Source organism: Myodes glareolus, chromosome 6 (assembly GCF_982192425.1).
Source record: "Myodes glareolus chromosome 6, mMyoGla1.1, whole genome shotgun sequence".
In the NCBI taxonomy this organism is placed as follows: Eukaryota; Metazoa; Chordata; class Mammalia; order Rodentia; family Cricetidae; genus Myodes; species Myodes glareolus.
The window spans coordinates 89,733,221-89,757,812 of record NC_142031.1 but is presented as its reverse complement, the minus strand read 5'-3'; the positions used below and the strand labels follow the sequence as shown (position 1 = coordinate 89,757,812).

Sequence of the window (24,592 nt, the reverse complement as noted above, 5' to 3'; positions counted from 1 at the left end):
AAAGAAAGAAAGAAAGAAAGAAAGAAAGAAAGAAAGAAAGAACTTTTATTTATTGCTAGACAAGGTAATATATATCGTCTTGTTTCTACTTTATTATGACTTGGTGGAAGCAGACTATGGGAATAAAGGTCTTAAAAACTGTATGTGGGAGAAGCAGTCAGCAAAAGGAGGAAGGAAAATGGGAAGATGGTAAAACCAAGACAGCTGTGTGTATCCTTTCACTGAAGAACAAATGGAGATCATATGAAGCCACAGTCCGGCCATTCATTCCCTCCTCCTTTCTTCTCCCCATCTCTTTCCCTCCCTCCCTCCCTTCCTCCCTCCCTCCCTCCCTTCCTTCTCTCCCTCCTTTCTTTCTTCTCTCCCCCTCCCTCCTCGCCTTCCTTTTTGGTTTTTGTTTGTTTGCAGAGTCAGGACCTAGGAATTTGCACAATCAAGCATTCCACTACCTTAGGCATAACTGTCAGATATGATGGTGTTCATTAAGAGTAGTTAACACAAAAATGGAATTATAGATGAACAACACTTGGAAAAACAGATTCCACCCAGCACACTAGTCTTTAAGATTCAAGTCTGAGTTATACTCATTGAATTACATGCTTTATGAGTTACATCCTCAATAAACCTGTTAAATTTCAGTCAGATGCTGGAGGAGGAGGAGGTAGGGGCTGCACAGTTTGAAAGCAAAACTACAGAGTAACTAAGCTCTTCTACATAAAAGTCAATAAAACCAAACACTAAACAGGCACCAGTACACAGAACAGATAAGATGGCTCTGGTATATTAATAAAGAAATCCCTCCAACTAATCTGTTCTTGATCAGCAGCCAATAAAACGCCTTTGCTAATTGCAATTCTGACCCACTCTTTCCCCTCTGTGCAAGAGACATATGTGGAGAGGGTGCGAGCCACATGCTTCTCTAGCAGAGAGAAAGAGTGATCTGGCAGTCGTTGTGGAATGGCTCAGGGTAAAAAGGAAACAACTCCATGCTTTCATTCCAGAATATTTCAAAAGCATAAACTCCTGTCCTCACAAATAGAATCTCACTTTGCTCTTCTCGGCAAACTCTTTTTCTGCACGTGTACCTTTCGTAAGCACTGTTCTGCCTCTCTTCCAGGGGCGATCTTGGATTGTCTGATAGTACCAAATCATTTCCAACACAAATCCCCACCCAGCGCACCCCTTTCTACACACACACACACATACACACACACACACACACACACACACACACACACACACACACACACACACACTCCTGTCGGCATGGCTGCCTGTTAGAGACTCTGAAGGAGTCTGTCTGGGCTCAACCCTAAAAGGCATGGGCCCTTGCTAACTGTGAGTACTTGGGGAAGTCATTTAAGCTCCCTGTATCCCTCTAAATAAATTAGAATGAAGTTCCCACATCACAGCAATGCATTAAGACTCAAACTTGTTTTTATATGTAGAATATATATGTAAAATATATATACTGGAACAAATAGGTAAATGGACAGATGATGAAAGGCAAGTTTCTTCCTATTGAAGACAGGGGTGAGAGAGAGCGAAGGGGAAGGCTAGAAAGAACCATCACACATTAGAGTAAAGAGACTATAATGAACTCATGTTCAGGCTGTCATGAACAGAAATGGATACACAACTATTTCTAAATAGCTGGACATAGCATGCCTTTGATCTCAGCATTCAGGAAGCAGAGGCAGGGAGAATTTCTGCAAATTCAAGGCGAATCTGGTCTAGCAAGATCTTATCTCAAAAAAAATTACTGACACATGGGTCAGCAACACACACACTCACACACACACACACACACACATCTAAGATTATCAGCTAAGGGAGTACCTCGAAGCAATGACACTCCGACAGCAAGGAACACAACCAGAGCACAACTTTTAGGGGTGTTGTTGATTTTTTTTGGGGGGGGGTCACACTGGGAAGTAAAAGGGTCATGAATGGGAGGCACTTGCTCTAACATTAAGCCCTAGCTCTTAGGTGTCTGAAACCATACCAGTACAAAGAACAAAGGCTTATTAGGAAGTGTCTGATATTGGGCTATGGCAAAGAATTTACAAGATGAACCTAAGTATGTTGTAGTTGTAGTGCCAGAAAATATTAAAAATAAAATGCCAGAATCTGTTAAAAAAAAAAAAACAAAACAATTTGGACCTATCAAAAGACACAGGAGCTCCAGCTAAATTCCAGCAATACCAACAACAAAGTATGCAGCTCTGTGTTGTAGCCATCAATTCATACTAATAACATAACTGAATAAGCAAACTAGGAGCTGGGTAGCACCATATGCAGTACATACTTAGCATATGTGACAGTCTAGGTTCAAGCCCCAACACCACCAAAAACTTAATTAACATGGGCAAGGACACACATTTACATAGTTACCCTGTACTAAAAGAGGTGAATGAAGTCTAAGTGTGCATCCCCTGTGTGGGACTTGTTTCCAGAGTGTAACAAGGAAACACTCTCAAGTGCTATAAAGTACACAGCCTGGCAAACACTGACCGCCAGGTGATGGAGGTAAACACTTGACAAGCGCCTGCTAACAGCACGGGCACCCTGATGGACATGACTTCAGTCTAACCTTGAGAAAATCATTAGATAAACCTAATCTGAAAGACCCAGAAAACAGCCAATCTACTAGTACTCCTCCAAACTGTCATTAAAAACAAAAAACAAAACCCTAGAAAAGTATAAAAAACTAACAGGTCAGAATATTCAATATAACCAAAAATGATAATGAACTTTCGCCTGCCTCTGCCTCCCGAGGCTGGAATTAAAGGTGTGCGCCACCACCGCCCGGCTGACAGTGAACTTTAATACAGCACCCCCATAGGACCCTGGGCTAGAACAGAGATGATAGGGAAACAGTGAAATTGAAGTGGCGTTTAGTTGGCAGTGCTCGTACTTTGTTCTAAGGAAATGCATTATAGTTATATAGTATATAGTTAGTTACAACAAAGAGAAAACAGGGAGTGGGACCCAGGGAATTAAGAATGTGATCATTTGCTTTGTGTGAGGCCCTAGATTCAATCCCTACAACTCAAAAAACTCTTTTTAAATAAAAGTTTTTGTTTAGATCCTAATTAAACAATTTACATTTTTAATGTTTTAAATCTTACCCAGATAAACACTAAAGTGTTCCTCTTCCCAAACAGTTATCATTAAGAAGACTGAGTTCTGAGGCTCAGGGTGCAGTTCAGTAGAAGATCAAGGGCCTAGCTTGAATAAAGCTAGAGTCTGGGGTCAAGTCCAGAGCTTGAAATGCATAGTTTCTGCAGATAATGCTGCTAAAAATATACATCTTTTCTTCCTAGAATATAAAATGTTACTTTCCTGATGTTTTCTCAAAGCCTGCCAAAAGTGGGAAAACTTTATCCATAAAAAAACATTGCCTAAAGTGTCTTATAACTTTTCATAAAAACAATATAAATTGCTATAGAAATATTTCCTAAGTTTTGATTCAAATATTGCCTCATAATATGAGAGAAACAAAAAGTTTAAGAAACGTAACATAAACAATACAAACAGACAGCAAAAATAGCAGCTCTGCCCAGCAATTTACAGAAACATCCAATTTTGGTGTTTTGGAGAAAAGAGATTGTCAAACCTCATGTAACCACAGTTTTACTGGAAGAAAAAAAAATCTCTGCATCCAAAATCAAAATATCTTACATGACTAGCATATTCCTGGATGTTGGTGAAGTGCCAGCAATAACCAGAGACACAAAACCTCAGAAGTCAGCACAGTGATGGGGAAGCAAAGCCGCAGTGCTGAGGGTCAGGCTGGAACGCACTAGGAAAGCAAGCTCAACTGTGGCAAAAGGTCCTCTGGTCTTGCTCAGTGTTTACGGTGGGAGGACTAGAGCACCAGGTGGAACAGCAAAACAAACAAACACCCCTAGGAGTAGAGAAAGGAGAGGGTATCTTAAGACTGGTATCTGGGCCTCCCTGCCTCCCAAGAATACAAGGAGAGGGGTGGGGCCTTCCCATACAAGGATGCGGGAGACCTAAACAAGCACCAGACCCCAGACACAACACCAACAGTCCAACTCTGCAAATCAGTGAGTTCATTGGGTTTACTTATTTACAGTAATGTAGGTGACCACCAAAGCCTCACGGCAGCAAGGACTCGAGCAGCCAACCAGATGGAGCCTCCTCTTCAGTTCCCATCTCTACCCACTGGTACTTTCTGATACTAGGTTCTGAGCAATTCACGCAGAAACAGATACAGCCAGCATGGGGTGTGCAGGGAGGACAGCTGAGTTCTTAGGTAGTCCCCACTCCTTTCATGAGTGACAATCAACAAGCCCAACCTCCAGGGCTGCTCACAAGCAGCCACAGCTGCTTCCTGCAAAGCCAGCAATTAATGGCTGTGATGCTCAAGGGACAACCTTTTACGACAAGGACAAGCGTAAGACACCCACTCCTCCGGCCCGGAAATGGACACTGGAATCTGAAAATGAGTATGGATACAGTGGTGGTTAGATTCATAACCACTGAGAAACCTTCCCATTCCCCTGTATGTGCAGCACTGCTCTCCCCTATTTGGTCAGGAAACACTCAGCGACCTGTACCGGCAAACCTAACGCCATAACATCCACTCACAGGTGTGCCCACAGCACAGGGTACACTCAAACATAACACTACAGTGGGCACTTAATCCATGGCTCATAAATTCCTTTAGACACTCAAATGAAAAGGTTAGAAGATACCTCTGACCTTTGACAGCTCAGGTTGAAGATGTGTCTTTCCTTGGTCTGTCCCTCTGTTCTGTAACCCTCCTCCTCTGCTGCCATCCCACCCGCTCCCCAACTCTGCCCAGAGGACAGCTTTCTACCGCAGACACCTCACTCTGTGGAAATCTACCTCCACATCTTGCTTCACTCAGTTTCTCTCTCCATACAAGTTGTCAATGCTCCCAACTTCCCCGTCATTGGTTGTGCCACCTTTCAGGAAACTTGGAATTTTCATCAGAAAGCTTGGGAGTTGCCACCCTATACCACACCTGCTCTCCCAAGGAGCTAAGAAAGAGCCCCGCCCACCAGTAGTTCACTGTCTTCACTCCTGCTCAAACATTTTCATTGGTTCCCTTGTTTCTATCATACCTAATTTATACTCTGGAAACTATATGGCAAGCTACATTCTGGTCTAATCTAGCTCAATACAGGAAGACACAGGATCTGCAGCAAAGAGGACCCAAAGTTCACTCTGAGTTCAATTTCTGCTTTCAGAGTGACCTTAGCCTACGCTGACCTCTACATACTTCAGCTTCCAGTATCTTTAAAGGGCCTAGTGCATAAGACCATGAGGGCACATTAAAGTGAGAACACCTACAAACCACACCCAACACACTGTAAGTACTCAGTATATAGTACTTGCTATGATTTTTCTTATGAATACTCAATTTAATCCATTATTCTAAAACAAATAATATCCTTTAGTTTGACACATATTCAAACAAGCCCTTCTCACTAACTCCCCATAAGACCTTTTTGGCAAGTACCTACACAAGTCCTTCTTGCTCGCCCCCCATAACGCCCTCATCTGCAACACTCACCTCTAATACAATGTTCTTCTATTTCACGTACTAAATATAAACCACACTTTAAGGAACAACTTCCACCCTCTCTTCTGTACAGAGTCTTTCTTATAGGGTCATGTACTGTAATCATTTTTATGTTTACTGTGAATCACATAATTTAATACTTACTCAGAAAATGTTCCCTATTACTTAATGCTGTCACTAAATGAGTATTACACCCACTATTATCTAACCTCCTTGAGATCTGGAGTCACTCATGGTTCAGCTTAAGTGTTCAACAAAAGTCTTAGAGATCAACAGGACTGAACAGTTTGGAGCTGGAAGGAAACAGCAGGAACAAACTCCAGGCCAATCAAATATAGAAGATGTCACTACCTCCTCTCACCATCAACGTGATTAGCATTCTTTGTTAACTAGTCTGAGGGCAGCAGTGACTCACTCTTGAACTCAATAGCTCCCAGTTACTACCTTCTTAGTCTCTGGCTGTATCTGACCCCACATCACTGCCCCCTTACCACATGTAGACACCATGAGAAGGACCTCCATATGCCTGCTAAAGATGCCACAGAAGAAACCACTCTATGGAGTTCGCCATCTTTGGAATTCTAGCTTCCAGAAATATTTTTTTTGTTGTTGTTTAAGCCATTCAGTCAATTCAATCAAAGTATGGCTACTTTGTCACTAGTACTGGTTGCACTGTTACAAACAAACGTAAGTGCCCAGAAAAAGACCCACACAAATACAGCCAGCTGGGTTTCACCAAGGAGTAAAGACATACAAAGCAATGAGTCTTTTCATCAAATGGTTCTGGATCAAGACCATACCACGCCTGCCCACCAATCCACACATAGACCTTATACCTCTCACAAAAGACTATTCAAAGTGGATTACAGATATAAAATGCAAAGTTACAAAACTTCTAGAAGATAACATATAAGAAACTCCAGGTCTGACACAGCTAATAGAATGAAAAGGCAAGACAAAAAGGGAAAAACCAAATACATGTCCAGTAACAGGCACGTACCCAAAATATACAGAGAACTCTTAATTTAACAATAAGAAAAGGAAGCAATCCAATTTTTATTGTTTGTTGAAATAGGGTGTTACCATGTAAGCCCAGCCTGGCCTGGAACTTGTAATCCTCCTGCTTCATCCCACTGAGGACTAAGATTATGATGTTTGCCACTATGCTCGGCTCAAAATTAAAATTCTAAAAAACTTTAGATAGGCATCTTACCAAAAAAGACATAGAGACAGCAAAATACATACTGGAAAGTATGTTCAATACCACATATTGTTAGGATTTACAAAGCAGACAGGTATCAACATGTGCACAGAAGAATAGCCCAAATCCAAAACCCTGGCCACACGAACTGCTGGTGCAGATGTGAAGCAACGGGAGCTCCCATGCACCGCTGGGAGTGTGCACGCAGCCCTGTGGAAACAGGCTCATCATACAATCCAGCATAGTACTCCTTGCTATTACTCAAGGGCGGTCAATGTTTTTGTGTATATAAGAACCCATATATGAATTATTTATTACACTTCTACTTATGATGCCAAAGCCATCAACAACATACTTTTCAAGAGGTGAATATGTAAATCATTGACGTCCAACCAAATGTGGGACTATTAATCAACAAAATAAGAAATAAGAAATGAGCTATGTCACCAAAAGACAAGGATGAATCTAAGTTACACAGCAAAGTGAAAGAAGCCAGTCTTAAGACCATATGTCACATAATTCCAGTTATACAACATTTTAGAAAAGAAAAAAACATATATAATATGTATAATATATAATATCCTCATATGTGTGTTTGTATGCTGGGTTGTGAGGAAAGGGAGGACAAAATACATGGAAAAATAGCAGATTTTCAGGACAGTTCGTGACAGAACTGTGCAGCACAGTCCCTCCTATGAAAACTGTGGACCTCAGTAATAACAATGTAGCTACTTTAGTTCATCCGATTTAACAACCACGACACTAATGCAAGGTGGAAACTGAAGACCAGAGCAGAACTCCCACCAGTGGTGTGCTGGAGAACAGGCTTTGTGGAGGAGCATGCAAAGGATGAGGGAAGGCGAGTGAAGTGCTCCCGGGTCTGCAAACACTCAAAACTATACTAGAACAGAGTCCCTGGAAGAGACCACACCCCCAGGACAATAAAAACCAATTGTTAAAGGCTACTCATAAGCACAGGTAGGTTAACAATAAAATCTACCCCTGCATGGGTTTTTAAGAGCATGGAGGGAGGGATACTTTTTAGAATTAAAAATCAAGTCAGGCATATGGCAGTGCATGTTTACAATCCCAGCGCTTGGGAGGCTGGATCAGAATGATGACAGCAAGTTTGAGGCCAGTCTGTGATACATGCACAGTCCAGGCTAGCCTACACAGAGTGAGATCCTGTCCCTCAACCCAAAACCAAGCAAAAAATCTAAATTGAGCTCGCTGTTCATTGTGACCTGGGGTTCCAATGTATGACATCCACTGGCTCTGGGAGATTCCAAACTGTGAAGCTGACATAAAAGTCCACCTCAGAATAAAAAGGAGAGAGACTTCTGGAGCGGGCGAAAGCAAAGTGTTTTGGAAAGGCACACGCCCCCACGACCTGAGTCACAGAGTCTTAGAGGGAAAGATGAGTAAAGTAAAAACTTACCACAATTAAAGCCAGTACATGGAACAAAACCAACAAAGATTAAACCTGCCAAAACCTAAAATCATAAAATGACACTTCAATAGATTTTTTTAGAGTAATTTTTTAAAAATCAAACATAAATGGAGTCAAAACTCAAGTTACACAAAAGGTATTCACAAATTTGGAAAATTTAAAAAACAGGCGGGACTTCTAGAAAGATAATCACTACAAAGTAAAAGGCAATGGTCTATGCACCGTGTCCCCCAGGACCTTATGCCGAAGCAGTAATTTACACCTTCTGTGACTCCACTTCAGGGCTCTGACAGCCTCTTCTGGCCACCTTGAGGACCAGGCATACACAGCTGATGATCCACAGGCAATGTACAGAAAACACACGTACACACAAATAAAAAGTTTAAAAGACAGGAAAAAACCATGTAGATTAATAAAGAGAAGTGAGATGGCTGAACAGAAAGAGTGAAAACTATATACCAGTTCACAGCTTTCTACGGCTACTGAAAACATCTTACTTTCAGATTAGAAAAAAGCAAGTATTTCTACTTAAAGTCCCACAAAATATTGTGAAACTTCATGACACCAGAGGTTAAGAAGGAAATTTCCAATTCAATCAGGGAGAAGAGACAGACTGGCAGCAAGCTACAGATGATCTGACAACAGACTTCTTGGTAATACACAGAATCTTTTCTTTAAAAAAAAAAAAGTTCTCAAGCAAATTACAATGTGGAAGTAAAAACAAAATAAGAATATTTGGGGCTGGGGCTAAGTTTGGCTCACATGGTCCCTCACTTTAGAAACTGGAAAAATAGAAGGAAAACCCCTACCAAACATCCCTTCAGCACTGAACAGTGCGGGAAGGAGTAAGATGGCAGGAGAAATAGCAAGCCAAGAAACCAAGTCAGCATGAGGGCAACCATAGACACTGCCATCTGTAGACAGGGATCCACTTAGCAACCTGGAGCATTTATGAACAGTACAGACAAAAGCAAAGCACAGCATACACACACACAGAACAGAGGTAGTAACCAGAGTTAACATGCATGTAGGGATTTCATGGGCAATCACCAAAATGATAAACACAAAAGCTAGACACAGGTGGTGGTGGCGCACGCCTTTAATATGAGCACTCGGGAGGCAGAAGCAGGCTGATCTCTGTGAGTTTGAGGCCAGCCTGGTCTACAAAATAAGTTCCAGGACAGGCTCCAAAGCTACACAGAAAAACCCTGTCTCAAAAAAACAAACAAAAGCTCTCTTTCCCCCCTCCCCTCTGGAGACACAAGATCTCCCCAGAGCTGCTCCCTTGCACGCTGGGCCTGGACTGTGGGCTCAGTCCGGCAGGGGCAGCTCCGGTGCTTTGAGAGCCTGCCTGAGGACAGGCAAGCCCTGTCTCAGCTCAATCACATTCCTGGCCAGCAAGAGAGAGTGAACTTCTAGCAGACTTCCATTGGAGGAGGGGTGAGTTTTCTCCTGGCCAGAGGGCTTCCGCTAGGAGGAATTCAGCCTTTCCCCGCCCCCCTCGACAATCTGGTCACCAGGCAGAGGCGACACCTCCCTGCGGAGCTCTCCCGAATCCCGTCCCAGCCTTTATCCAGGTACACCTTCCTCTCTTCCTCCCCTCCCCTCTGGAGACACAAGATCTCCCCAGAGCTGCTCCCTTGCTCGCTGGGCCTGGACTGTGGGCTCAGTCCGGCAGGGGCAGTTCCGGTGCTTTGAGAACCTGCCTGAGGACAGGCAAGCCCTGTCTCAGCTCAATCACATTCCTGGCCAGCAAGAGAGAGTGAACTTCTAGCAGACTTCCATTGGAAGAGGGAACCCTCATCTGGCGATGGATGAAGATGGAGGCGGAGAACCACGTTGGAACACTGGACCTAGCTCCCTAGGTCCAAATGAGAGGCAGAAGGAAAGAGAACGTGAGCAAAGAAGGCAAGGGCAGAGGAAACCTTCATCCGACGTTGGATGGCGATACAGATGGAGACCCATATTGGAACACCGAACTGAGCACTCCATGGTCCAAATGAGGAGCAGAAGGATGAAGAAAATAAAAAAAGTAATCAGGACTGCGAGGGATGCGAGCACCCACTGATAGAAGGGGACTGATATAATGAGAGTTCACCAAGGCCTGTTGGACTGGGACTGAACGAGGACATGATCCAACCAGATTCTCTGAATGTGGCTGGCCCGGAGCCTTTTTGAAAAGCCATTGACAATGACACTGGGACTTGCTTCCTCTGCATATACTGGATTTTGGCGCTCCAGTCTGTTTGGACTCTCACCTTCCCTGGACCTGGAGGGAGGGGGGAGGAACTTGAACTTCCCACAGGGCAGGAAACCCTGACTGCTCTAGGGGATGGAGAGGGAGGAGGAGAGGGAGTGGGGGGAGTGGGAGGGTGTTGGGAGGAGGGGCTGAAATGGAAACTTTTATAATTTAATAAAAAAATAAAAAAGAAATACTAAAAAAAAAAAAACCACAAAAGCTAGAACTTTGAAGGGTGGGAAGTAGAGAATTCAGTAAGAAATCTCACCAAATACCAACCAACAGCTTCACGGGAAGGTCAGAAAGCCAAGACTGGCACTAATAAATCTAGAACATGTTACAGAATAAATTCAATGTGTTCCCACTTCTTTTCAAGAATTTACTACATTTACTCATCCGTTAATGGAGGACGGTACATGCCATGGTATGCTTATGGAGGTTGAAAGGCAGCTGGTTAGAGGTCAGGTCTCTTTCCACCAGGGGGACCTTCAGGGATCAAGCAAGCTCAAGTCATCAGGCTTGGTGACAAGAGCCTCTGCCTCCTGAACCATCTGACCATCCTTGCAAATTTTAACTAGCACCCACCTCTATCTTAGATTTCTGAAACATTATCTACCTCTCTTCCCAATATGCTCCCTACTTAGAAAGTTGCCAATTATCTTTGCCCACTTCAAACCCACAGAAGCGCCAGGGATCCTCTGTCTCAACCTGTTCAATACTGGGCTCACAGGAGTGTGCCCCTGCACTTGGCTTTTATGTGGGTACTGGAGGAATCTGAATTCAGATCCTCATGCCTGCTTGGCAAGCACTTCACCAGCTGGGCTTGCCATCCAGCCCACACATTTATTCTTCTGAATGACATTACAGTTCTTCACACATGCAGACCCAATTTTTCTTTAAGTACTAATCAAGACCAGTGTTTCCAGAAAGCCAGCTTACCTTTGTCTTAAATGTTTTAGTCTAAAGCTTTACTGTTGTCCTCTAAGTGTTCTACCTTAGAAATGCTACTTAAATGTCCTTTTTATTCCTATTGTTTCCTTACATGAGATCATGAGCTATGCAGGAGTGGAAGAGACTATAGAGGGCTCCTCTAAACAGTCCACTTAGCTGGGCTACTTATTTTTCCTCTAAGGATGAAGCAACCTTCAAGGGCATTTTTCCTTCCAAAGCTCAAAGAAGATAAAATTTGCAAACTGTGCACAAATAAATATAACTACATCTCACATATAAAAATAAGCCAAGTGTATAAGGCCATTGTTTTCATCTTTGACATTACAAAAGTAGATTTTTTTTAAAATAGTCATTTTTCTCATCTTTTCATTTCTGCCAATTTTAAAAGGAGTCCATATGTTCAGGGCTAAAAATGAACAAGGTTAAGCCAAAGGAAGTCAGAACATCATTAGCAAGCAAGGACTTTAATGAGAAAATGTGGCTCATACAATGATTAATGTACTACCTTAAGCATCCCACAATTATCTTCTTGCTATAAGAACAGCTGCAGATAAAATTTATTAATTAAAAAGGGGCAAAAATATCGATAATGTTTTTAAAAGATCTAAATAGATATCTTGCACTAACATATGAGAAGATTTAATTATGGTAAAATCTTAATTCTCTATAAATTGATCTACAGGGCCCAAACAGAAATCCCAGCAGGCTAAGCATGTGATACGATATTGCAAAATGATACTCTAAGATGTTTTGTTTAATGAGTGCATGCACAAGCTGGTAAAACCTGACTGAGCTTCAGTCGGCTGTGCCAGTCAGGATATGGCCACTGGGTCATAAAACTCCAGCAAGCTTTTATGTTTACCTTGAAAACTGATTCTGAAATGTGTATGAAAAATCCTAGGATGTAAATAGAAAAGGCAATTTGGAAAAGCAGAACAACACTAGAAGACACACACTATCAGACTTTCAAAACTACATGAGCAAGACAATGAGGTAGCCATGAGAGTACAGAACACAGCTCAGCAGAGAAAAGCAATCCAGACAGAGTCCAGATGTGCGGAGCTAACTCACTTCCCTACGCTGTCATGCAACTCATCTGTGAATCATTTACACCCAGTTCCAGAAGACATTTCATGGTGACAGAAATCAGAAGAGTGGCTGTGGGTAGAGTGGCGTGGGGTGGGGTGGCACTAACACGTGGTTTAACTGGGGAAGACAAAGGTATGGACATGTTCTATCTTAGTGAGAGAAGGGTCGCACAGCTGTGTACATTTGTCAGAAACTACGTAACTGAAACACATATATAGTTGGTATTCCGCTGTAATTTTTAGAAGATTTATTTATTTATATTAATTTATGTATATGAGTGCCTGCCTGGGTGCAGCATGTACATACAGAAGTGGGGCTGAGATGATTAGCAGCTACCTGATGTGGGTGTTGGGAACTGAACACATGTCCTCTCCGAGAGCCCTAAGTGCTCTTAGCTGATGAACCACCTCTCAAGGCCTATGTCATTTTTTAAAAATATACACCAGTAAACAAATGTGTAAAATATTTGTGTTTCAATACTGGAAGAAAATATATAGCATTATGAGTATTTATTACAAAATATTATTCTATTTCTTTCTTCTTATTTTCTATAAGACATATATGCTATAGTCAGAACATGAAACATTTTTATAACAGAATACAAACACCTCACCTGTGCCCTGCTGGTCCACTATGTCCTTAAAGAAATTCCCCTTTGCATCCATAGCACTTTGCAAGAACTTTTCACATCTTCCTAATAATCCTTCAGTCCAAGAAAGGAACTGATTTCTTCTATCCTTGTACAAAGCCTGAAAGAGGATTGGAGCCCCAGCCTTTCTTGGTACTCTCTGCCTCTCAGCTGCTGTAATCAGAACAAACCTGTCTTGCCACACACTACCACAGTCAAGATAAGTTGCACCTCCACAGGCCAAGAGTAGCCAGGCTAAGCAGCCAGACATGCAAAGCTTTCAAGCTATGAGTCAAGCTAAGCCTTTTCCTTCATTAAGTAGGTTCTTCAGGTGTTTTGTTACAGCAAGAAAGCTGAAACCCTTATCCCAATATCCCTGAAACTTCCTAAGGTTCTTTTCGGTCCAGGAAGTCAAAACTATTTTCAGGACAATACAAAAATGCTATTAGTCACCATAACTGTGCCGACGTACCTTAGCACAAATCAAGGAAGTAGACACAAAATAACTAGAAGTCACTGTATTCTTCACTGGCACATACTCAGAGAGAGGAAAAACGTGTTTTTACAAAAGAATGTCCTTGTCGGAGTACAAACGTTAGGAGTTTTATTACATCTTGACCCTGAATACATGCCATTCTCATATTCCATGTGATGGAACTGGAAGTCTACACAAGACACATCCACACACCACAGCTGAACTAGCCACTTCTCCATGGTATACCAGTTTTACTCAAAATGACTACTTTTTGAAAACAGAACTTTTTGAAAACAGAAAAACTGTGGTTGTTCATCACTGGGTATATGTCAGATATTGTCTTGAAAATGAACTGAATGCATCTCTCATATGAAGGAAACAACTGACAGAAAGCATTTGTGGCAGCCAACGCATCCAGCACTTCTAAACAAAATCAGACTCCTGAGAAATACAATTCAAGACCTTTCTAATGAGAGAACATAAAAAGTCTGCTTGGGGAATTTGAAGAAGACCCAGATAACATAAGAAACCAGCATTTTTCCAAATGGTCAAAGAATGATGATTTAAAAAATCATGCAGAAATAAAGGAGAAAGGAACTTGAACATAACAGCATGCTGACTACTCTAGCTTTGCAATGAACCTTTCAGAGGCCACCACTTCTCAAGTGGCAGAGTATCTATTGGAAGAGAATATCCACAAGCATCTCAAAAGTCTATCCTCTTTTCCAACTACATATGTGAGACCAGGTCTTCTTCATACTTCACCCAAACACTGCCACAGTTCAAAGAAGCAGAACTGAGATTCTGTGTTCTATTTAACCAGACAGTAAACTCACTTTTCAAAATTGACAGCAATGCCACACCCTATTTAATTTTTTGTTTAAAAAGTTATTTTCATTAAAATGTTATTTATTCTCATGTGGCAGGTTTATTATTAGCAGTATTTTAAAGTATCTCGTATGTACTTGCTAATATGGTAAACAACAATGGCTATCACTAACAACTTCAGGATTCTCTAGCAACTATTTCTGTCCTTCACCTCAGCTCCATCTCAGTTGTTCATTCATCTCAAACACACTATAGGACATGTCTAGCATCATCACACCCATAGGAAAGCGTTCTATGCTCCCAGTGCCCATGTTGTACCTAACCCATGACCCCTTGCTCTTGACAGGTTTGGCCCTGCTTTCTCCAGCAAACCTTTCTCCATGCTCCATCCTACTTACCTTGCACACTGGTCAATCCTCTCCTTTAATTCCCAGACCTTTACACAACATTACATGTATGTGGAAGGCTGTCCACTTTTTCCCCCTACCTTCTCCAAGCTATCTAAATCTTGATAGTTTGAGATCACCAAGCAAAATGGACAGAGCCTTGGATACCAGTTTTAGGTGTGTATCCTTTAATCTATAAACAGGGAAGACAGTCTTCAGGCGAAGAAGGGTGGAAGATTCATACAGGAAAAAAAAAATCTTACAACTTCAAATTCCTAAGAAGAGTTTAAACAAAAACAACAACAAAAATGTCGTACTGAAAACCAGCTGTGCAGTCTCAGGACAAGGCAGCCATGCAGCACAGTAACCCTAACCTAGAATCGCAGATTGAGGGAGTTGCAACGAAAACACAGCTTCCTCCAGATGAAAAAAAAAAAAGAAATGTAAAAGTCAAACAACAGCAGAAAGAAAACAGGATTCCATCTCTTGGAGTTAAGGGGTTTTTATTCCTATTGGTGAGCAAAGTCCTTTTCCTAAAAGCTCAATCATATTTTCAAATGTAAGAAGAGCCTCGTGGTGTACGTATTAGAGCTGAGAATCCTTTATCAAATACTTCGAACCAAAATATGGTGCCTGGCTCCAAACACTGGAATACTGCATATACAAAGTGAGATCTTGGGGACAGGACCAAGTCTAAACATGAAATTCCCTTGTCTCATATGCACCCTATACAGACAGCCTAAAGGAAATGTTATTCAATGTTACTCAAGCTGCATTCAAGCTGAAACCATCCAGTGGGAGCAGGACTGAATTTACTATTTGTGACATCAGTCAGTGCTACACTACTTTAGATTTTGGAGTATTTTGTATTCAGACTTCCGGATTAGGGGTATCAAACCCATTATTAGCCACTAAATCTTTAGTGTAAAATGACAATGACTTCTAGTTTATATAGTAACCCTTGACCCTTGTTTAATACACGGAAAAGACATTAAACCTACTGACTTAACTTAGGCCTTCAGATCTATAATGCCTAAGTCGCTCTGTACCCACTATTGTCAGAGCCTTGGGACTAACCCAGCACCACTCCTCTGCAGAGACTTCTGCCAGTCTGAAACAAGCTCTCTTCCCTTCCACTCATGCAGCGGTCATTCCTCTGGTGCCGTTGTACTTATTCATTCCCAATACTACCTGAGACTCGTGTATCAGTCACTCTTCTAGGCCCTCATGATACAGCACCGAGTCAAGCAGAGTCGTCCTGAGTTTACATTCTATAAGACATGACAGGTGGTAGCACATGCTAATATGAGAAAATCAGAAAAATGAGCAGAGCAGAACTTTCTATGAAGATAACCAAAAGAGGACTCAGTGTTTGAATGACAAGAGTTGCCGGGATAGGCGATCCACACGAGAGCGTCAGGTTGGTATCGGGAATCATTTCACAGGAACATTCCAGTCAGATGCTTAAACCCTAGGGAAAGGGGCCTTCCTCTAGGACGACAATCCTTTGTTGGCATCTTTTCTCATTCAAATAATTATTCACTTTTGGTGCCAAATTTTTAAATATTAATTTATTTATATTTCGAATGAAAGATTCCAAATATTCCAATTCTACCAAATTTAGATCTTTCCCAGAAAGTGGTGGCGGGTAAGAGACAGACTTATTAAAAGTGATATCTGAACTTGCAAACTTGTATAACAGAGTAATTTTTTGGTTATATTACTCATGTACCCTGAGACCTGATAGCAATGAAAAGACAAACAATAGAGATGCAGGCAAAGAAACAAAGAGTACAAGTAGAGACAGGAAGTGCAAAAGCAAAGGTTAGTGTGAGGGTAATAGGAAAAATATGCAGTGACACTAACAGCAATTGGCCACAACAAATCTAATGCTTTCCCAAGTGTCACCATCACAACTGAAGGACCTAAGGCACAGAGAGGGGATGAAGTAACTGGCCTGGTATCCTGGAGCTAGTACATGGTAACAGCAGGCTGACGGGCTCTAGAACCCTGCTCATTAAATTGCCATAGTGCCACAGTATGGTCAGCTGTGGAGCGTGTGGGGCATCCTGGGAATCCCGAGGTTAGAACAAGGTTCACTGTGAGAAAAATGAGGAAAACTGTCAAGTCTTGGTATCAAACTTTGACAACTAAAAGTAGGCGCACATCCCTAAACAAATACAGTTTATCAAAACCCTAATACACTGCTTTTCTATTACAGTTGTTCAAACCCTTCTCACAAGAGAATTTACTAATTATTCATTTCAATACAGAATCATGCATTTAGTGTACATTTACAGAGATCACACGACCAAGCAAAGATTGGAGGCAAACACCACCTTCAAGGAATAATGAGATCTTCATCTAAATCTGATAATCTCATTTTGTTTACTTGCTTGCTAGAGAAATTATTCCCAAACCTGCTTCATGACCATTTCTTCTGGTCTCTGGTTTCTATAGATTTCACCTTAAACATACTTTATTTCTGAGGCAATGACTTTCAAACACATGTAGATTTTTTGATATGGTTTGGTTTTGGTTTTGGTTTTGGTTTTGGTTTTTCGAGACAGGGTTTCTCTGTAGCTTTGGAGCCTGTCTTGGAGCTAGCTTTTGTAGACCAGGCTGGCCTCGAACTCATAAAGATCCGTCTGCCTCTGCCTCCCTAGTGCTGGGATTAAAGGTGTCTGCCACCACTGCCCGGTGCACGTGTAGATTTTTTAAAGAAGATTAATGTCAACATTTCCAAAGCGTGTCGCACAAGACACTAGTCCTAAGGAGAAGCAATAGGTATCATTGAGAAAAAGAATTCCATAATCAAGCTAAGCTTAAAGTTTGCTGGGTTGAACAAAGTTTATCAGGTTTAACACAGGACTCCTAAGTCTTTACCACTGCTACCGCTGCTGCTGTCGGGCATGTCTGTCAGAATAAAGGACAACTAACTCTATGGGGTCAGCTTCCCCCTTCCACCTTTATGTGGAATCCACCTCAGGTTGCCAAGCTTTAAAGCAGGCTCCTTTTTACCTGCTGAGCCATCTCACTGCTCCTTGAATCTTTACTGTACCCATGCTATGGCTTTCCCTGAAGCACACAGAAGGCTCCAAGGACTCAAGCCATAGCATACTGCCAGAACTGAGGCCTAATGGATGATAAGGTCAATGCAAGGCAAAAGGCTAGAACTCAAGGGAACAGAAGGTTTGGCACAGAGCTAGGGACAGTCATGAGACTATATAACAGGTTTTCAACAATAAACCTAGAAAAGCAAAGACTCAGAGGTAAGAATAATTTGAACTCAACTGGAAAAGTGCCATGCCTATGAAAAGATGGTACAACTTGTGTGCAGATATTAGATGCAAACAGGATGACTGTATGGGACTTCCTAGTTTCTCCAAGACATTGCTATTCCTCCAAACAACAGACCTGTGGTCATGGACCTCACTGAAAATGTAAATGTTTACATCCATGCCAACCTTTTGACATGTGACACAACACAGTCATCTACAAAATTCACAAGAACCACTGGTGGCACACACCTTTAATACCAGCACTCAGGAGGCAGAGGCAGGTGGAACTCTGAGTTCAAGGCCACTGGGTCTACAGAGTGAGTTCTAAAACAGGACTACTGAAGAAACTGTGTTCCAAACAACAACAACAAAACAAAAAATTATGGAATCAATTTAATAAAAAAAAAAAAAAGATCACACACACACACTCCAAAACATACTAACTAAGTTTATGATTTTGGGTTAGGTCACATGGGGCCCATGGCTGGACATACCTGATGGGACATTTCACAGAAAGAAAAGAAAGGAAGGAAGGAAGGAAGGAAGGAAGGAAGGAAGGAAGGAAGGAAGGAAGGAAGGAAGGACAACACATACAACATAAAGTTTCTTAACTTCAGAGCACTTCATGCGCCAGTCCCGCAGTCCCTAGGTAACCCTGGTGCAAATGCTTCATGGTTGGGTGATGAAGTCTGCAGAGTTATATATCACTCAAAAAGGTATTCATTTCTGTTTTTTAAACTGTTCTCAGACAGTGCAGACTAAATGGCCAAAGGAAAAAGAAAATAACTTATGTGGTGGGTAAAACTCAAGTAGTCTACTCAGCACCAAAAAGCAGAGAACCTGTGATGTAAGAACAGCCTCACGCAAAACAATCCTGAGATCTAAGTGCGTTTTATAAGCAGTGCACTGCTGCTGGATCCCAAATCTCAACATCCCAGTTCAGCATTCTGTAACTATGTTATTGCAGTGGGTGGAAGAGTTTTCAAAATAAAAATCCCTTAAAACACCAACCTTCCAAGAATTACTATAATTAGGTCTAACTTATTTACTTAATAGAACTATTCCATTTTTAGCACCTGCTCACCGACAGCCTAAGAAGCAAAGCGCAACCCCCTGGCTTTTGGAAACATGATGCACTTTTCTCCAGCTCAGCACCAGCACGTGTCAGAAACATCTAACGGCAAAGTAAATGTGGAAAATGTGTATTTTTGCCACATGACTTGGTTGTAGCAAAGAAGGAAGCCCCAGATCTGTGCAGCCAGCAGGAGGTATGGTGCCAAACACCACAGAGAAGCTCTGCTTTAGGTCCCTGGTAATGAAAGAGTCTGGCAGGCAGGAATCAAGCACCTATTATCTGATGTCCACTGGTAGGCAACAGAAGCACACAAGCACACGAGGTCTGGCTGCCTATCGGGAGGGAGGAGTCACCAAAGAGCCACAGGAAGCTCAAGTGTGAAGGCAACGTACACTTCAATTTCTTCCCTGGAAATCCAGGACATGATCTGTCCGTGCCCATGTTTACAGAGACAGTGCTTCCTCCCACTGATGGCGATACCCGGTCTCCAGCCGGTTCAGCTTTTACCTTTGTCATCTACCAACTTCAGAAAGTTATATAACCCCCTCCCTATCTACACTTGCTTCTTCAGCTGCATCTACCTCACACAGTAGCTGCAGGACTGCGGAGGAAACTTTCAGAAAGTGCCAGCCAGATAATACGCACTCCATAAATGTTAGCTGGCATCATCAGTAATGGCTGACAAGAGTAGCCAATTTGCCATACCGCTATTACATTCAGGTGTCCTTAGAAAAATTACACACTCAATTTTTTTTCCTTTCAGTTAGGTAGATTTATACACTATTCATGGGTTTGTTTTGAGACAGTCTTATTTTGTAACCAACACTCACTTTTAGTTCACCCTGTAGCCCAGGCTGGCCCTGAACTGGTGGCCAGAATTCTGCCTCAATTTCCCAAGTGCTGAGATTACAGGCATGTGTTATCAAAGTGACTTCTCAGGTTTTTAGTTTGGTTGGTTTTGTTTTTAAATATAGTAAATACCTGACTAATTATTTCTATCAAGAACCTACCATTAAGTGTCTGTAATTTCAGCACAAGATCATCCTTGACTACATAATTTCAAAGTCATTCCGGGCAACATGAGACCCATCTCAAGAACTTGAAATAAACACACACACACACACCCCTGATGTATATGCCACCATCTAAGATGCACAAAATTGAACTTTTCATCTACTATAATTGGACTCCCCCAGTTATTTGCTCTTCAGATCTGGACACATTTCTGCCTTCTTAGTCAAGACGAAATTCCAAAATGCCATTATTCTTACCAGCATATCCCAACAGTCTCCTAACTGCCCTTTCCCTACACGCATCATGACATGGAGAACTTTCTAAAGTATAACTATTTACTTTAGAGTGTGTATGTGTGTGTGTGTGGCATGAACATGTCATAGAACACCTGTGGAGGTCAGAGGACAACTCTGTGGAGCTGGCACTCTCGTTATACTTTCTGTGGGTTCTGCAGACCTAACTCGAGCAAGCCTGAGCCTCAGTCCAGAAGTTCAGATCTAAACTGGACAGAGTCAAGAATGTCTACACCTCTACCATTCAGTGGGAAAAGCTATAGGATTTTAAGTTCCAGGCCAGCCTGGGATACATAGCATGATTCTCTTCATTAAAAAATAAAATAAAAAAGAAAAGAAAGAAATGAAAGGGGACTCAGCAGTTAGGAGCACCCACTGTTCTTCCAGGACTCAAATTTGGTTACCAATAGCTTACAATTGCCCAAACCTTCAGCTCTAAAAGATCTGATGCCCTCTCCTGGCCTCCATGGGCATCTGAGGATGCCCTTTTAAGAAAGAAAGGAGGCCCGGTGGTGGTGGCTGTGCATACCAGTAATCACAGCAGTCAGGAGGCAGAGGCAGGAGGATCTCTGTGAGTTCGAGGCCATACTGGAACAAAGCAAGTTCCAGTACAGCCAGAGCTATATTTTACACACACACACACACACACACACACACACAAAACCGTCTCGAAAAACTAAAAAAAGAAGAAAGAAAAAGAAAGAAAGGAAAATCCATATCTAATTTCACTCCCGTAAGTCCCATAGCTAAAAGGTCTATAGGAACCAGTATCCACAGCCATCCTCTCTTGCTGAGCGGATCCATACTAGTTTCTCTGCCCCTGAATGGCACTCCCTCTATGTGACATTATTCCTTTCTCACCACTGCCCTGAGCAATGCCTTGTCATTCCAGATCTCGGTGAGAGACTGGAGCACGACAGATCCTGTCCTCCTGTTCCACGGAGAGGACATTCACCATCCTCTCCACATCGAAAACACAACTCTCAAAAAATGACTGAGACTGCTGTTGACTGTTGCTCCAAACAAACCTGGGTTCATTCCTATCTTTAGCTGCCACAACTCAAGTTCACCAACATATGCCTGTTAAGTTCTATGTACTGTAGCTATGCTCAGTACACCTTTGTCTATAAAGGAAAGTGGTGTGATACGTGGGAGACAAGCACATCCCTCGCAAAAGACCTGCGGCACTGGACTGGCTAACAGCTCACGCAGCCCACCGAAAGAACAAAACCTACTGCTTTAACGTGGGCAAGATAAACTGAAGGCTTAACTTTCCAGCGTAATACTGTTTCTCTGTGCATCCTCAGGTGTTCCGTGGAACAGGAGTCCAAGTTCAGGTACCAGTAAGTGGATACGCAACTAAATCAAGACTGCTGCCACAGTTGGCACCATACACCTCCCTTCTTGGCAGACTCCAAGAGGCCAGGAGTTGAGCTGGCCTGGGAAGAGTGATTTATCCTCCCACATTTAGAAGTGGTCCCTTTGCAAGAGAAACGCTGTACTGCTAATGAATCTTGAATTCTAACCTTGTCAAACCAGTACCCTCCCTAGGTACTTGATTAACGAAAAAGAAAAGGCCGATTCCTGTGTGCCACTGACAAAAACAAACACCACTGTCCAATTCTTTTTGGAGAGAGGGGGAAGAAGTTGCTTTCTTGTCTTCAAAACCAGATCTCTTTCTAGAAAACAAAGTGACTCCTTCCAAGGAATTACAAGGAACGGACAGGCAGATGTTAAGAGGTTAAAGGCTAAGGCGCAGGCAGATGTTAAGAGGCTAAAGGCTAAAGGCTGTTGATGGAGGCTGCCGAGGTACGTAGTAGCGTTAGACCAGAACCAGCAAGCAGGCCCGGACGGGCAGCAGCTCCCAGGCACCGGCCGGGGATCGCAGGTCGCGGAGAGGCACGCAGCTTTGACAAACGCCAAAGCCCCAAGCAGCCCTGTTCGTCACACAGCCCCTGCCAGGCAACAAGCGCAAGGCCGGCCTCTGCACTCCCAGGAGCGCCGCGGTTCCAGCTCGCTGGAGAGCCTGGGGTCAGCGAACGCGTCCCGGGCAGGGCTCCGGTGAGGACGCTCGCCGTGGGCTGCGGTCCCACGCCTGGCCCTTTGTTCCGTCCCGGCGGCGCAGGCCCGGGCTCGGCGGCCCCTGCCCTCACCTTGTAGACGTCGCCGTAGGTGCCGCTGCCGATGCGCTGGATCAGCTCGAAGTCCTCCTGAGGGTTCCGGCGGGACAGGTCGAAACCGGGGTTCATGGCGGGCCCCGGGTGCCCCCCGCCTCCCTCCCGGCCCGGGGAGGGGGGGCGCTCAGGGGGGCCGCACGGAGGGAGCGCCCGCGGCCGGCCCGGCTCCGCTGCCGGTCACAATCGCCCGGCTGCACGTCGCGGCCGCCGCCGACCACGACGAGCCGCCCGGCGTCCCCGCCCCCCGCCGCCGCGCGGAGCCGGGTCACACCCACCAGGAGAGGAGCGCGCCCGCAGCCCCTCGCTCGGGGTGCAGCTCCAACATGGCTTCCGCCCGCCGCTCCGCCCGCCCTCTCCCGTTCCCGGCCCGCGCGCCACTGCGCAGCCGCCATCCCGGACGCTGCGCGCTCCCGGCGGGTCCTGCGCGCTCCCGGCGTGCGCGCCCGTCTGGAGGCTCAGGACGCGCCCGACTCCATGGAACAAAGTTGGACGCCCTGCTTGTAGCCCCAGCCCAGAGCAGGTAGTAGTTGCTATGTGCGAGACGGTATCCCCAATCTTTTAGGAGCAGGTACTCGAGGACTACTACCGAGAACCCAGATCCTTTCTCCTAGGTGTGGAGGGATGGGGTCCCAATCAGAAAAGTGAGGGAAGTGACACTTTGGTTCTTGGGGTTGGCTTGACCGGGATGCAGAGAGGACCAAGACAGAGCCGGGGGAGTGCGGCGTGGGAGGGCGTAGGGGGAGTGGGAAACCATGCAGAACCTAAGCTGTGATTGACCTCTGTCCAGGGAGAGGGTTGGGTTATCAAAGCCCGGGGCGGAGACTGTGCACGCTGTCCTGCAACCCTACGAGGGGGAGGTTGCAGAGGGTGGGGCCTGAACTGGATCTAGTCCCACACCTGAAATGTAAACACGTGACCATCCCGAAGTTCAGTAGCCTCTACCTTACATGCCCAGCGCTCCACCCAGTTTAAGATTCAGATAAGCCAGGGAACTTCTAAACGTTGTGGATTCTGTCTCTGACTACTAAACGCTGTCTAAGAAAGGACGCAGGCAATGGAAGGGTCATGCTGGGTTCTCAATAAAATAACTGTTGTAACCAAGTCACTCATGGCCACTCAGGCATTACAACGTTCTATTTTTTCTTCAAAAAGGCTTTCCTGATCTCCGTAGGCACCACACCAGAGAACTAATGTTCCCTAATACCTAGGGGCTTCTCAGAAACTAGATCTTCTCAAACCTGTTAAGGAATAGTTGAACAGTCTGCTTAACAGTTATCTGCTTCACATTGAAATTTTTTTATCATGTTACAGTAAAATTACATATTTACTAAATTCTCTAATTGTTTACTCCAAACCGGATGTAGTGACACATACCTGCCATCCCAGCACTTGGGAAGCTGAGTCAGGAGCATCACTGCAACACCAGCCTTGACTGCAGAGTGTGTGTGTGGGGGGTATTCACTTGAGTATCTATCGACTAAAAGATGTTGGGAAGTGATCCTCTCTGTGCCACATAAACAGGCTTCCAGTTGTATGATCTTTAGTTATCTTAAAGCATTAAGATGTAGTAACAATATTGCTTACATTTCTGCCCCTGGGGTGCACATCATGGGATTAATTCAGGATAGACCCTAAGGCTATGCTATCTTGAGCTACTCTCAACCATGCCTACTGGTTTTCCCCAGCTTCTTTTTGCCCATTGAAGGCAGTAGCAGGGGCCGAGGAGCAGGCTTGCCTTCTGTGTGTGTGCTGTGGCTGGAGAACTGATTGTCTTCTTTAGGCCAAACGTGCAGATAATTGGCTGGGGACTCAGATAAGCAAATTTAAGTTTTCCCAAACTGGGACCAGCTCTGCTCGCTTTCTCTGCCCTTTTCATGTTTAAAAAGCCAAGTTTCCAGGGCTGAATTGCTTGCACCAGAAAGTTCTA

General features: G+C 43.7%; 1 protein-coding gene across 9 annotated transcripts in view; it reads right to left on the bottom strand.

The window, feature by feature from the left end:
* The window catches only part of Map4k3 (mitogen-activated protein kinase kinase kinase kinase 3), a 154,087-nt gene extending 131,112 nt beyond the window's left edge, over positions 1-22,975 (bottom strand). For 2 of the 9 annotated variants that reach the window (XM_048416031.3, XM_085690987.2), the window contains exon 1: positions 22,642-22,968. In XM_048416031.3, the coding sequence (XP_048271988.1) occupies positions 22,642-22,737 (96 nt within the window). In that variant the 5' untranslated portion in view covers positions 22,738-22,968. Of the gene's footprint in view, positions 1-22,641 lie in introns of all 9 variants that reach the window. The other 7 variants (XM_085690988.2, XM_085690984.2, XM_085690986.2 and 4 more) reach the window with 7 other exon arrangements.
* Positions 22,976-24,592: the final 1,617 nt, after the last annotated feature.